Source organism: Leptodactylus fuscus, chromosome 5 (assembly GCF_031893055.1).
Source record: "Leptodactylus fuscus isolate aLepFus1 chromosome 5, aLepFus1.hap2, whole genome shotgun sequence".
In the NCBI taxonomy this organism is placed as follows: Eukaryota; Metazoa; Chordata; class Amphibia; order Anura; family Leptodactylidae; genus Leptodactylus; species Leptodactylus fuscus.
Window position 1 is genome coordinate 186848382 of NC_134269.1, and position 15247 is coordinate 186863628.

The 15247-nt window shown below is 36.2% G+C and overlaps 1 protein-coding gene across 4 annotated transcripts in view; it reads left to right on the forward strand.

Annotated features, from left to right (window-relative positions):
* The first annotated feature begins 3602 nt into the window (after positions 1-3602).
* Positions 3603-15247, forward strand: part of EBF1 (EBF transcription factor 1) — a 315242-nt gene continuing 303597 nt past the window's right edge. For all 4 annotated transcript variants that reach the window (XM_075274868.1, XM_075274870.1, XM_075274869.1 and 1 more), the window contains exons 1-4: positions 3603-4277; positions 7720-7876; positions 8680-8743; positions 10349-10404. In XM_075274868.1, coding sequence (XP_075130969.1) covers positions 4144-4277; positions 7720-7876; positions 8680-8743; positions 10349-10404 — 411 coding nt within the window. In that variant the 5' untranslated portion in view covers positions 3603-4143. The remainder of the gene's footprint in view (positions 4278-7719; positions 7877-8679; positions 8744-10348; positions 10405-15247) is intronic.

The window sequence follows — 15247 nt, forward strand, 5'->3', positions numbered from 1 at the left end:
TCAGTCAGGGAGCACTCAGCTTCCTGAGAGCAGGGAGCTTCGTCACTTGTCTTGGGTGGAGAGATAAGATCATCCCAGGTTTGTGGTTATGGAAACATAGTGTAAACAATAAAGTGAATAATCTCAGATAGCGGCCAAACAAAGCAGTTTTTCTGAAGCAATGTATTTAGGAAAAGTCTTAAATCCACATAAACTAGCAGTATAGATAGGATCCTTGAGATGGGACAAGATACACAACAGCTTGCATTCGGGACTGGAAGGGAGGGGTGGATATCTGAATACACTAATCTAATTTTTTTTAGCTATTATGGTATTTTTATAAAAATATTCTCTTCATAACGAAGATTAATTCTACATATTTCAGCTTTAAGCATCAGATACATTATCTAGAACTACTTAAGATTACCTTTAGTTTCACAGTAATATGGTCACTAGGTGGCAGTAATCTGTTGTACAATCGATACCATCTCCTGTTTATGAAAATAATCTAGAGGTTGCCACTTCGCTGACATTACTGGCCCTCATGCTAGTAAAGTTGTACATAGGAGTTGAAGTATAGAAAAGAGTCCATGTGGCGCCATACTGAATAGCCAAAGGTGTCCGGTATGGTACCATATAGTGCTCTGTATTATGGAGTTATTTAGTAGTAGTGCAGTCTGATAATATGGGATCTTGTGGTGTCTGCCTGTCCCTCCTGGTCCTGACTACAAGCTGCTGCAGTCCTGGTACTACAGGTTAGGCTACTCAATGTACAGAAACAAAAGATATGCAGATCAACAATCCATAATCATTTTTCCTTCTGATGGTATTTGCCAAGTCAACTTACTGACTGTCTCCAATAGCCGTATAAGATATCATATGCTTTGAGCAAAAACTAAATTTCCAGTCTATATATATAGAGTAAGAAATACCCTATCTAGCCAGTATAGAGGAGATGTAAAGTGCAGAGTTTTCATCTCACCGCTGTATTATTTCTACTTTTACAGCTCTGTCACCAATATTTTAGCCTGACAAGTCTCAGAAATCTCCGGACAGTATCGGTGTTCAGGCCCAGTCTTTTTCCATTAAAATGCCATTTTGCATTAGATCTGAATTCGTCCCAGCGCTCTGATTTGTGTCCTTGTATCCTGACATCTCTGACGCTGGAAAATGCATTAAATAACGCAGGCCCCATGTAGAAGGAATTGCATATACTTGATGTATAGACCCTGCAGGCGACGCTCATAAGGAAGGTAAAGACACTTTATGGTTGTAACGCCCAATTACCACGGGGTAATGACCATTCCTGACTTCATTGTTACATCACTCAATGTATTTTCCTTATTACCCTGCACATGTGACAAAGGTATCACATTATAATATGGCAGCACAATGTAGATTGAGTTATTGGAGTCACTGACCCATAGAGTTGCCTGCTGGTAATTGGGTAGGGCCATACTTACAAGTCAATGGCCGTCCTGTGGTTCTGCGAATGGTCTCAATACTTAATCCCCCGTGACTACAACACATTCATGTTGTCATTATCTCTGATAAATGCCTGACATTAACAATGTGCTCCTCCAAAGTGAAAGCCTCAGCCATTTTCTGATATCACTGGTCATGGCTATAACAGCGAGGAACATATAGCCATTACGGGAGCATCCCTAGAAATAAGACGAGTATATAGGGTATTGTAGTTCACCAGGGGAGATCTGCTGACCAAATAAAGTCAGGCAAAGATTCGGTCTACTGCCCAAGCCGTGTATCTGAATGATCCCACTAAAGTAATATGGCTACCAGGTACCAAAGACCCTTGTCCTACGGACACCCTAATATATATGTGAGGATGGCAGTCCTTGGCACAATGCCTGATATTTGAAGAAACAATAGTTCACAAGTGAATAGGGGGTGGCGGAATTTGGTCCTGAAAAAAAAACGCTTAGGAATTAGGAAGCGGTTTTTGGACATGAGGCGGTTTTTGGAGCCACCAGGCCTCAAAAAACCACCAGGCAGTTTGTCCCTCCAGCACAATTAACGGACCTTGATAAAACGCCTGGCGTTTTTTGAGGAGGTTTTTGCCAAAAAACGAACGCTAGCGGTCTACATAGACCACTATTGTATGGAGGCGGATTCCGCGTCCAAATTCTATATTGTCTCTATACTGTGACATCACTGTGTATATTATCCCTGTACTGTGACATCACTGTGTATATTGTCTCTATACTGTGACATCACTGTGTATATTATCCCTGTACTGTGACATCACTGTGTGTATTATCCCTGTACTGTGACATCACTGTGTGTATTATCCCTGTACTGTGACATCACTGTGTGTATTATCTCTGTACTGTGACATCACTGTGTATATTATCCCTGTACTGTGACATCACTGTGCGTATTATCCCTGTACTGTGACATCACTGTGCATATTATCCCTGTACTGTGACATCACTGTGTATATTATCCCTGTACTGTGACATCACTGTGTATATTATCCCTGTACTGTGACATCACTGTGTATATTATCCCTGTACTGTGACATCACTGTGTATATTATCCCTGTACTGTGACATCACTGTGTGCATTATCCCATTATCTACCTTAAAACCACTGTTTATTATCCCTTCTGTACTGTGGCATCACTCTATTATCTCTAAACGGTGACATCACTGTGTGTACTGTTCCTGTACTGTGACATCACTGTGTGTATTATCCTGTACTGTGACATCACTGTGTTTATTATTCCTGTGCTATTACACCACTGTTTATTATCCTGTACTGTGACATCACTGTGTGCACTATCCCTTTAGCATGACGCCACTTGTGCATTATCCTTATGCATTAAAAAGACCAAAATAATCAGCTTTTAAAATTTCAAAAATGAGCTTTTAAAAGTTTAAAATATGAAGTCTTCAGTTGCTGTTAAGGATGGTGCGGGAGCCCATTGCGCATATTGCTGTGGAGCCCTATGACCGCCTATTCCACCCCCTCACCACTGACCAGGGTCAGGAGAGGTCACTGTGGTTTCAGGAATTAGAGGAACTGTAGACCTTTCAATAATTTCTCCGTAGCCACCATTCTAGCACCACACATCTATAATAACCTGATAGGCGCAGGTGTGGTCCTGCTGTATGACATCTTCATCCTCTGAACAGCTAGAAGGGTCCTTGAACCTTGCAGATATTTGCATCTTCTTCCACCATCCATAGCCTTGTCATGTTTGGTTCTCACCTAGCATCATATTCATGAGCATGCTAATCTCCTTCATTCACAATAGACTTCATCTCCTCCATGGACTGCTCTACTTGACCAGAAGACCCTCCCTCAGGGGCTCCCAATACATATGTCACATGTCCTGATTCCAAACTAATTGATGAAATCTATCTAACAATAGACATTAGTGAGCTGTCCTCCTGCACAGCATCTTGCCACAAGCAACTTTCTCAGCCTCCCCTGGAAGAAAAAGGGAAAGTAGGCGTAAGTGTAGGCGGGTCGGGTGGCAGCTGCTGCCTGCCAGTGGCTGCAGGGCTGAAGGAAGAATAGCTGGATGCAAATAGCTGGGCGTGGCCAAGGCAGCATGCAACTCCCTCTCCCTATGGGGGCTGGTGGGAGCGTGTGTAGCTTTGGGGATAGTTACTCTGGATTCCACAGGGAAGCAGAGACAGAGCCAGGCAGGGGGCAGCTACAAGGAGAAGCACAGCATCCTCTTCTGTAAGAGGGCACAATCTACAACTACTACCCCCTCCTACACTCTCATCCTCCCAACACAGGACTACAGCTTGGGACTTCTTGGAGGAATAACTGATTTGGCTTCTTGGAAGATGACACTTGGTGTAGCAGAGCTGCTGTCTCAAGTTCATTGCATTGTGTCCTGAGCTGCCACCAAGGAAGTGACCATCAGTGGTGCTTGTCTGGTCCTTTACCCTATTGATGTGATCTTACTAGCCAGGGAGTGTGGACCTCCAGCAGCCTCTCATCATTGCCTGCATCTCTTCTTCTTCTTCTTCTTGGTGGACTCCTCCTGCCTTGGAATAATAATACTAGAAGCAGCAGCAGCAGCAGCAACCACACATCCAGCTCCTGTGCTGTCATCTGGGGGGATTGGTGTAGTGATAGGGCTGGAAGAGGGGCAGCAGGAGAGCAGGGCAGCACCAGGCTGTGTTCATGTTTGGCATTCAGGAAAGCATACAGAGGAGTGGGAGCAGTATGAAGGAGGAGCCCCTAAGCAGCGGGATGAATGCTGTCCGGACGTGGATGCAGGGAGCCGGGGTGCTGGATGCGAACACAGCCGCCCAGAGGTAGGACAGTGCCGGCAGAGAGGCTGCCTGCAGGGGGCCCTACACTACGTATACAGCACAGCCAAAGACTCAAGTCACTACAGCTCATTCATTCTATCTATCTATCTATCTATCTATCTATCTATCTATCTATCTATCTATCTATCTATCATATGTTACCTATCTATCTATCATATGTTACCTATCTACCCATACATCTATGACTTCCTCATTCATCATATAATAGAGTAGATCTTCTTGTGATAATCTATAGTAAAGTATAGATAATCTAGTATCTATAAATATCTGTAATATATCAGTATTATATAGCATTATTATAGTAGTAGTGTTACTAGTTTTGACAGTGTAGTATAGTTCACTTTAAGGACGTGTTTGTGAATTGGAAATATTACCATAATAATAAGTAACAGTTACTACTATAGTAGTATATTGTTATTATATAGTTATTTATAGAAATATAGATAGCACAATATTGAATGTTAGGTTACTTACTATAGTTTTTATACTTTTTCCAACTTGTACCCTTACTGTAGCTTTAATTTAGGCATATTAATAAAAGTACCACGTAAAGTTGTACTTAGATAGATAAATAAATAGATGGATATTCTATCATCCTTCTCGTTCCAGATCTCCATTATATTTGTCATATATGTCTATAGTATCATAGCTAGAAAAATCTACTTTATACTAAAATCTTAAGCACAAGTCACAGATAATACAACCACAGAGAGCTACATTAGAAACTCAGCTCTGCTACACATATCTATCTATCTATCTATCTATCTATCTATCTATCTATCTATCTCCTATCTATCTATCTATCTCCTATCTATCTATCTATCTATCTCCTATCTATCTATCTATCTATCTATCTCCTATCTATCTATCTATCTATCTATCTATCTATCTATCTATATCTCTCTCCTCTTTCCACCTCTCTATAATATTTCTCTATCTGTCTAGTATTTTGATTTTATACTCTATCTCTGTATAATATCTATCTATCTATCTATCTATCTATCTATCTATCTATCTATCCATACTATGTATTTACCCCATAACTTTCTCCTGTCACTTTCCCCACCACTGCCCATTATTACCACTATACACACATTTACATGTCTCTCCTCCAGCAGTAATATATGACAGGTATTATCCCTCTAATATATTATTCAATTAAGATAACCCCTTCTTCCTCACAATCCATCCCTGCATCTATCATCCTCCTTGTGTTTGGTACATTATCTTGGCATGGCCTGATCTATAGGACCTGAGATAAGATTTATATAATGGGCTGATAATACATACACAATAATAAATGACATTTAGGCAGACAGGCCCATTCAGTAGACCTTGGAAGTGGCTGCTTGCTAGTCTATGATTTAGGATGCTAGGATCCTCAGCATTGTCTCAGCAATGTGTTTCCAATCACTTCTCCAACCACAATCCACAAATAAATAAACTTTTCATAGACTTGGAAGAAAATGAATTAAGTGGGAGATTAACTCCATGTGAACTAAGCCAAGGAGAGGGGGAAGTTTGGTGCAACTTTCTCACAGGTCCCATCGTGTGTAAGGATCAAGAGTTTATATAGAGAGATGTAGCAGAGCAGACCTGGTTGTGTTAGTGATAGGTTGGCCAGTGAGCCATGGATTTGTCATTTGCAATAACTCATTATCTATCTATCTATCTATCTATCTATCTATCTATCTATCTATCTATCTATCTATCTATCTCCTATCTATCTACCTATCTATCTATCTATCTATCTATCTATCTATCTATCTATCTATCTATCTATCTATCATATCTCTCCTATCTATCTATCTACACATCTCATCTCTTATTACCTAAGCATCTACTCTCTCATATCTGTCAATTCTATCCATCTACAGTATATCAGATCTATCTATCTATCTATCTATCTATCTATCTATCTATCTATCTATCTATCTATCTATCTATCTATCTATCTTTCACATTATCTCATATCTACCTCTGTATTGTTATAAGTGTAAAAAAAAAAACCTTCTTCATACTAAAAACTTAGGGACACTCCACAGACAATACTATATCTACAAAGAACCAAACTGCACACTCCTCTCTACTATACATATCGATCTATCTATTTAATCCATTATTTTCCTATTATCTGTATTTTTATTTATCTCTTTTCTATCTCTTTTTCTATCTATATTTTATATATCTATATATGCATTTGAAAATTTGATCCAAAAGCGACCTCCAAATAGCAAACCCTTAAAGTCCCCCAACAAAATACTCCATTCATCTCTACCCTGCCATTTTCTAATCCCATACACAGTCCATACACAAATCCCTTTCCCCACAATACCTCATTTTATTTCTACATCATAACTTCTATTTATCCATCAGGCTGACACGTCTCCCTCCTGTGACCCCATATCTCACCTCACCCCCAATATAAGTGCTCTCCTGTATTCTGTAGCTGACCCTATAGACATGTAATTTATATCCCCTGTGTACACATTCCTGCTCATATAACATAACACTCTCATCCCTTCTCTTCTCTCAGCTGATTTAAAGGGATCCATAAAATACTTCAGCTACACTTTATCTTGTAAACACACATAAAGCATCGTGTGCACAGACCCTACATACAGAGTGGCCAGAATACTGCAAAAACTGTACAAATACAGGGAAATGTCAGCCTGCTCATGTTAAAGTTCAGATATATAACACACACACATACACACATATATATATTTATATAACATGTAATATATATATATATATATATATATATATATATATATATATATATATATATATATATAAAAAATTAGATAATATGTAGAAAAAAATAAAATATATATATATATATGTAAATAGATACAGCTAAATAGATATGCATGTAGATAGATAAATATGGGACAGATAGATACTAGAGAGATTGAAAGAACAGATACATTAGTAGATAATATGAAAATAAGTAGGTCGAAAGAAATAAATTGATGGATAGAAGAAATACTAGAAAGAAAAATATAGATGCTAGAAAAATATTTTAAAAAAAAATGTGAACATGGTTTGAAAAAAAAAGTTGATGGATAAGGAAGAAAGAGATAGATAGATGTGAAAATAGGTAGATCGATAGAAATAGTTTGATGGATAAAAAATAAACTAGAGGTAGATAGATAGATAGATAGATAGATAGATAGATAGATAGATAGATAGGAGATAGATAGATAGATAGATAGATAGATAGATAGATAGGACATAGATAGATAGATAGATAGATAGATAGATAGGAGATAGATAGATAGATAGATAGATAGGACATAGATAGATAGATAGATAGATAGATAGATAGATAGGACATAGATAGATAGATAGATAGATAGATAGATAGATAGATGTGTTTTGTCCTTCAGTCACCCCTCTAAAGCCTCCTTTCTGCCCGCAGTGGTGTGGGTCTGGCCCGGGCACACTTTGAGAAGCAGCCCCCCTCTAACCTAAGGAAATCCAACTTCTTCCACTTTGTCCTGGCTCTGTATGACCGGCAGGGGCAGCCCGTGGAGATTGAGAGGACAGCATTTGTAGGCTTCGTGGAGAAAGACAAGGTAAGAAAAATCCCATCCATAATGCCAATACTGCTGACTGTATCTGCACCCACCGACCCCTCACAACATTATCCTGCACACCCCGGTCTTACAAAATCACTATAAACATTATTACATCCATCCAATTTTAAACGCATGATTTGATCGGTGCGATCTGTTCGTCCAATCCTCTATTATTGTTCATTTCCACATAATAAACTACAACTCCACAGTTTATGTTCATCTCTTCCATAATTTCCTTACAATAAAGCAGCCATGTTATTATGGTTTTATATTTTATTATACTTTTACTACTTTTGCTTAATTCTATGACTTATTCTATGATTGTATATTAATATATTTCTATTTTAATCCATTTATAAGGTTTGCTTTATTTGTATAGTGTTTTATTATTTATTCGCTCATATATCATATTACTGTATACTTTCTCCCGTATTTAGTTTAGACATTTTTATTTATTTTATATTATGTTTGAGAAATTATTTATTAGAATTTCTAACTTTTTAATTTTTTTCATTTCTCAATTTACTTTACATTTTAATCCTAGAGATTTTTTCCCTTTCATGAAACAATTATTTTAGTATTTAGTTTAGCTAGTATATAATGTAATAATAATAATAATGGAGAACCGCCCCAGTGTCTGTCCAGTGTTCCTGACACTACAACTCCCAGCATGTGCTGACAGCTCCATGTTGATAGGACACGCTGGGCGATGTAGTGTTACAACAGCTAGAAGCCACAGGTTGCAGGTCCACTGCCTTACTGTCTAATATAATATTTCTTCAATGTATTTTTGGAATCAGGAAACAAGCAGTGAGAAGACAAATAATGGCATCCATTACCGACTACAGCTCCTGTACAGTAATGGTGAGTGTCGGGGGTCGGCTACTCTGTACACAGGTCATGGCGGACACAACATTCCATAGAGCAGGGAAAGAAACTTTCCTGTAGTGGGAGGATTGTGTATGGAAGGCCCGACTACAGCAAACTATGCTGGGAGGGGAAGGTAGCAGAGCTGAGATTGTTGTCATTTGGGATAAACTTGTCCTGATGTTTAACCTATGGGTTTATGATAATCCATTTACACAGGACTCTCTTTAATAGCTGAAAATAGTATTGATAAGAGGAAAAGTAATTTAATTATGATTATTGCTAGATAAATCGTCACACCTAGCTCGACTACACCTATCTGTTCATCTAACTATGTATCTTTCGGTCCATATCTATCTATCTATCTATCTATCTATCAACCAATACCTATATTTCTCCTTTTTCTTCTATTTATCTATCATTATTTCCATCTATCTATCTTCTATCTATCTATCTATCTATCTATCTATCTATCTATCTATCTATCTATCTATCTATCTATCTTCTATCTTTCCCATATGATCTATCTATCTCCTATCTATCTATCTATCTATCTATCTATCTATCTATCTATCTATCTATCTATCTATCTTCTATCTATGTTTCCCATATGATCTATCTATCTATCTATCTATCTATCTATCTATCTATCTATCTATCTTTCCCATATGATCTATCTATCTACCTATCTATCTATCTATCTATCTATCTATCTATCTATCTATCTATCTATCTTCTATCTTTCCCATATGATCTATCTATCTCCTATCTGTCTATCTATCTATCTATCTATCTATCTATCTATCTATCTTCTATCTATGTTTCCCATATGATCTATCTATCTATCTATCTATCTATCTATCTATCTATCTATCTATCTATCTATCTATCTATCTATCTTTCCCATATGATCTATCTATCTATCTATCTATCTATCTATCTATCTATCTATCCATCTCCTATCTATCTATCTATCTATCTATCTATCTATCTATCTATCTATCCATCTCCTATCTATCTATCTATCTATCTATCTATCCATCTCCTATCTATCTATCTATCTATCTATCTATCTATCTATCTATCTATCCATCTCCTATCTATCTATCTATCTATCTATCTATCTATCTATCCATCTATCGATCTATCTGTCTAGCAGAAAACTCTGTAATACCTGGAATTATTGGTGTAGTGCATGACTTCCAGGATCGATCTGAGCTGATAATATGCAGTATTATTACCAGGGATAATATCAGATTAGCGGTTCATCTGCTTGTACTTGTGTTGGTTATTAGTATATTCGCCTTGTACAGTTAAATACTCTTATATATATGTGAACCCCATCACTATATGCATGATCGGGGTGATTTTTTTAATATCAGTAAAAATCAGTTTCTAGCAATACTAGGTAATATCTCCAGAGTGTGTTGTCTTCAAGCATGATGTGTAGAGAAAGTGCCTCAGAGTTAGTTTTATGTGTACAAAGTGCTACAAATTCTATCTATCTATCTATCTATCTATCTATCTATCTATCTATCTATCTATCTATCTATCTATCTACCTCCCATATCCTAGAATTAGCAGGTCTCTCTTGTCTTGCAGGCATTAGGACAGAGCAGGATTTCTATGTTCGGTTAATAGACTCCATGACTAAGCAGGTAAGTGTCCCAGCTGATAGTGTCTATAAATACAAGTATATCACTGTTAATAACCATGTTGGGGTTAGGAGATTTCCTGCAGAAATATATATCTATATATAAAGTATGTTGATGTATAAGATCATGTGATCTGAAAATAAAAGCTACAATAACATGAGAACTGCCTGGACAATGGAGCTGTGTGTTCAGTGTAATGTGGAGCTTGGGAAGTGGTGGATTGTGTTTGTTTCTGTAATGTGGCTCAGTGAGTAAGGGGTCAGGCTGGCTGATGACAGATGGGAAGGTCAACAAAACAAGATCCTGCACACTGGAGCACAGGCTGACATTCACAAGTGATGTGTATGGGCTGTCACATAAAGTTTTTTGGGGGTGGGGTAACTGATCAAGAACTACAATTCCCAATATAGACCCCTTATGTCATTACAACTCATTAACCACTTCCTCCCCTGTAGGTTACAAATTATTAACCCTGCTACAGTGGCCATTTATCTTGAAAGAATTGTCACATAATGTATTGTATTTATTAGAGCATCACATACATGACTACTTTATGATTTTCTGCTATTTTATTATGTCTACAGTCTTTGTAGGATAAATACTATATATACTGTATGTGGTAATGTGTTGGTATATGCAAGTGTAAGTATGTCTTTGTGTAACATGATGGTGTGATTGTGTATCTCTGTATGTATGCTTGTTGCTGTGTATTTGTATGTATGTGTATGTTGGAATTGTGTGTGTGATATATATATATATATATATATATATATATATATATGATTCTGTATATTTATGTTAATGTATGTGTGGATTGTGAATATATCGTGTACATTTATTTGTTTGTATGTGTGATGGTATATGAATGAATATACATTTATATATATATATATATATATATATATATTATATATATATATAATAGTTGTGCGTATATACTTCTGTATAGATGTATTTGCTCATATATATATTTGTAATTTACATGTGTATATTTATGTACATCTGTTGCTTTATGTGAGTATATGGGTATATTTTGTTGTGTACTCATTTGTTTATTTGTTGTATATTCTATGTGTATATAAGTGTACATGTCTGTGTTCTAATCCTATATATTTGTGTGTGTATTTTTCTGTATATTTATGTGGGTGGGTGTTTCCATGTTGTTGAGTTTGTATATGGGAGTAGTTGTGTGTATTTCTCTATATGTAGTTATTTCTCTATAAATACAGCATGTTTATATTGGTGTGTGTATATGTATGCTACACGTGCATATATATTTTTATATGTATATCTGTGTTTTATATGAATACTTGGGTATGTTACTATGTTGTTTATATATTCTTATTGACTTGTATGTGTATAAGTGTGCATGTAGATATATTTGTGTGTATAGGTGAGTATCTGTATTTCAGTATGTATACCTGTATTGTGTGTTCTATACATGGATATGGAGTACAGTATATCTCTTTGTATGTTTGTGTGTGTACATGTATCAGTGTGTGGATGTGTTTTTGGAGACTGTCAGAAAACACACCAGTCTCATTGTAACCTCCTTCCTTCCTGGCAGTGTTATGCAGTTCACATATTATTTTTGGACCTTTTTGCAGACACTCCAGGCATTTCCTTTAAAAAAAAAAAAATCTTCTTGTAATATCACATACATGTTTTTATCCTGTTATCAGATACGCTGTCATCGCAGCAGTTGTACGTCGTATCATAATATCCATATCATGCATTCTCAATATATTTTCTATCATCTTAAAGCTACAGGAACCCAATAATACCACCAAATTGAATATTTTATACTTTCAAATTCCTATTTTTTCGTCCTTCAAAAAAATATGGTGACATTTGCTGTTGCATCTACTATGGGTATATATAATTAACCCTGGCTAATATATGATACATCCAGTCTATTACACAGTGCTGTATAATACTGACTTTTTATGGTCCATGAATATAGCAAGAAGTGAAATGCTCACAATGTTTTCAGTTAACAAGATTTTATACACATTTTTAATGTTTTTATTGTCGCTTTTTAAGAAGCTGATAAAATGCGTCGCTGGTTCTTTTTTTCCTGTTTTTGCACTTTTTATTGCTTTGTTTTGCAGTCCCTTCATTTTGTTATATCTTTTTGGTTGAAAAATATGGCAGTCCGGATCTTGTTTTTAGTAGCATTAAAATATCAGTCTATCTATCTATCTATCTATCTATCTATCTATCTATCTATCTATCATCTATCTATCTATCTATCTATCTATCTATCTATCTATCTATCACTATGTGTGTGGGGCTACTAGCATAAACGTAAGGCAATTTATAAATGAGTGGCTACTAGATTTAGTCAGTTGCCATGTTCTTCAGTGGAGCAGCCGCTGTTTTGTGTTTGCCTTTTTCTGAAATTAGTGCCACACAGACATGACAGATGTGACTAGAGCAAAATCCTGTGAAAAGCTGAGGCCTCTGATGCATTTTACATGAACTAGTAACCTGGAAAGTTATCTGTGCAGAAGGCAAAGGAACCACCATGAACCAAGGTCAGCTGCTGAAACAGTATACTGCTCTGACATGAAGACACAAGGCGAGACTGATAGATAGATAGATGATAGATAGATAGATAGATAGATAGATAGATAGATAGATAGATAGATAAATAGTAAAAAAGAAAAGACCCTTAGATAGAAAGATCCATGTTATAGAAGTGAACATTCATTTGTCTGTCTATAAGCTTCCAAACTCCTGAACCATTTAACCCCAAATTTGGCACATAGGTAAATCCGGTGTTGGGATGGTTTTTGTCTAGGTCCCAACGTTGCTGGATGTCACCAGGCTGCAGTAGGAGTGACAGAAGGACACTCTATCCAGCCACAGTTACAATGTCTCCATGTTCAGACCCCCACTTTATATCCAGGCAGCAATGGATACTTTTTCTAGTAGTTAATAGATAATAGACAAAAATACTTATCAATAATACATAAATAGATAGATGGATATAGCTATCTAGGTACAAAAATAGGTACTAAATAGATAGACAGATCCATAGATAGATAAATAGACAGATGGATAGATAGACTGATAGATAATGGCTGGATATTTACATGTACCATAGATCAGAAGAAAAAAAGAAAGAAAGAAAGAAAGAAAGAAAGAAAGAAAGAAAGAAAGAAAGAGAGATACAGATAAACTGATAGAACGTCATCATTCTTTTTCCTACACCTTCTGACACTTCTGCCTCTTATCCCCTAATTTTTTATCCTTTTATCTCCTATTTTACCATTGACTTATTCTATTTTCTGCTAATAAAACACTTGTTAGAATGAGCGTAGGATATCTGATACATACATTTATCCAAATGTGCCTTCATAATTCATGACTCATGATGAGTAGATGGATTTGTGTTTCACATATGTACAATGGTAAGACTTGAAGGCAATTACGAGCTCTGGAGTCTGCCTGAATTCTGTCATTATTAGGTTATAGCGGAGAATATTCCCGGTTATTGGTATGAAGATATCACGACTTAACAGTAACAAGCTGGCTAATTCTATTAATACTGGCCCAATCAATTCCCATCAGCCCTCCTTCTCTTTCTTTTAGGCAATATTGTGATGTATTTATCATCTCATTATTCCAGTTAGGAAACCATGTAGGACTAGGTAGGCCTATCACACAGGCCTCTCTCTAGATCAAGTTGCAGGGTGGCAGAAGGAAGGAGGACGTATGTGTAACATGGCCAAACAGATATTTTTGGACATATATGTGGGATTGGTCACTTGATGTATACCAAAGATGCTAAAACAGATTTGATTGACTATAATGGGATCCATTCGTGTCCGCCAACTAATGGTGTACTGTAAAGTCCAGTTATGTATATGACGAATACAAGGTCTACTAGTGTATGTTGTCCTTGTGGGAGACATAAATATGGATATGGATGTGGGGTGATAGGTTGGGGATCTATCTATCTATCTATCTATCTATCTATCTATCTATCTATCTAGTCTTGGTACATCTATCTAATTGTCTATTACTGTATCTCTCTATCTAGTCTTGGTACATTTATCTTCCTTGTGATCTATCTATGTATCAAGCTATCTTTCTATATATCAATCTATCTACTAATCTATCTACAGTAATTGTCTACTAATGTATCTATCTATTCATCTCAGATCTATCTATCTACAATCTAACAAAAACAAAAGGCCTAGATCGTAGAAGGAATTTTTGCACCCTATATCATTATTGTGTTACTCTATTAATCTATCTATCTATCTATCTATCTATCTATCTATCTATCTATCTATCTCAGATCTATCTATCTACAATCTATCTAACAAAAAGAAAAGGCCTACCCCCTAGAAGGATCATCATTGGGGTAGTGCTGCTATTTTTAAAACCTATTCTAACCATCTATATCTCATATCTCTATTACTACATCTATCTCCTATCTATCTATCTTTAGATATTTAGATATATTTTAGTTGCTATGATTCCTAGGATTTCTCTATCTGCCATGAGCTTCTATGTGTTTCTCTCTTGTTATATACTACTGTACCATCTATGAAACTGTATCACTGAAATTTCCCCATTGTGGGACTATTAAAGGAATATCTTATCTTATCTTATCTTATCTTATCTTATCTTATCTTATCTTATCTTATCTATCTATCTATCTATCTATCTATCTATCTATCTATCTATCTATCTATCCATCCATCCATCCATCCATCTATTATACTTAAAAGACCATAACATTATCCAGAAATATATTAAGCACTAGAAACGTGTTACACGGCTCATAATAATAATTTTAATAAAATTGTAAGTATTCCATAGAAATACCATA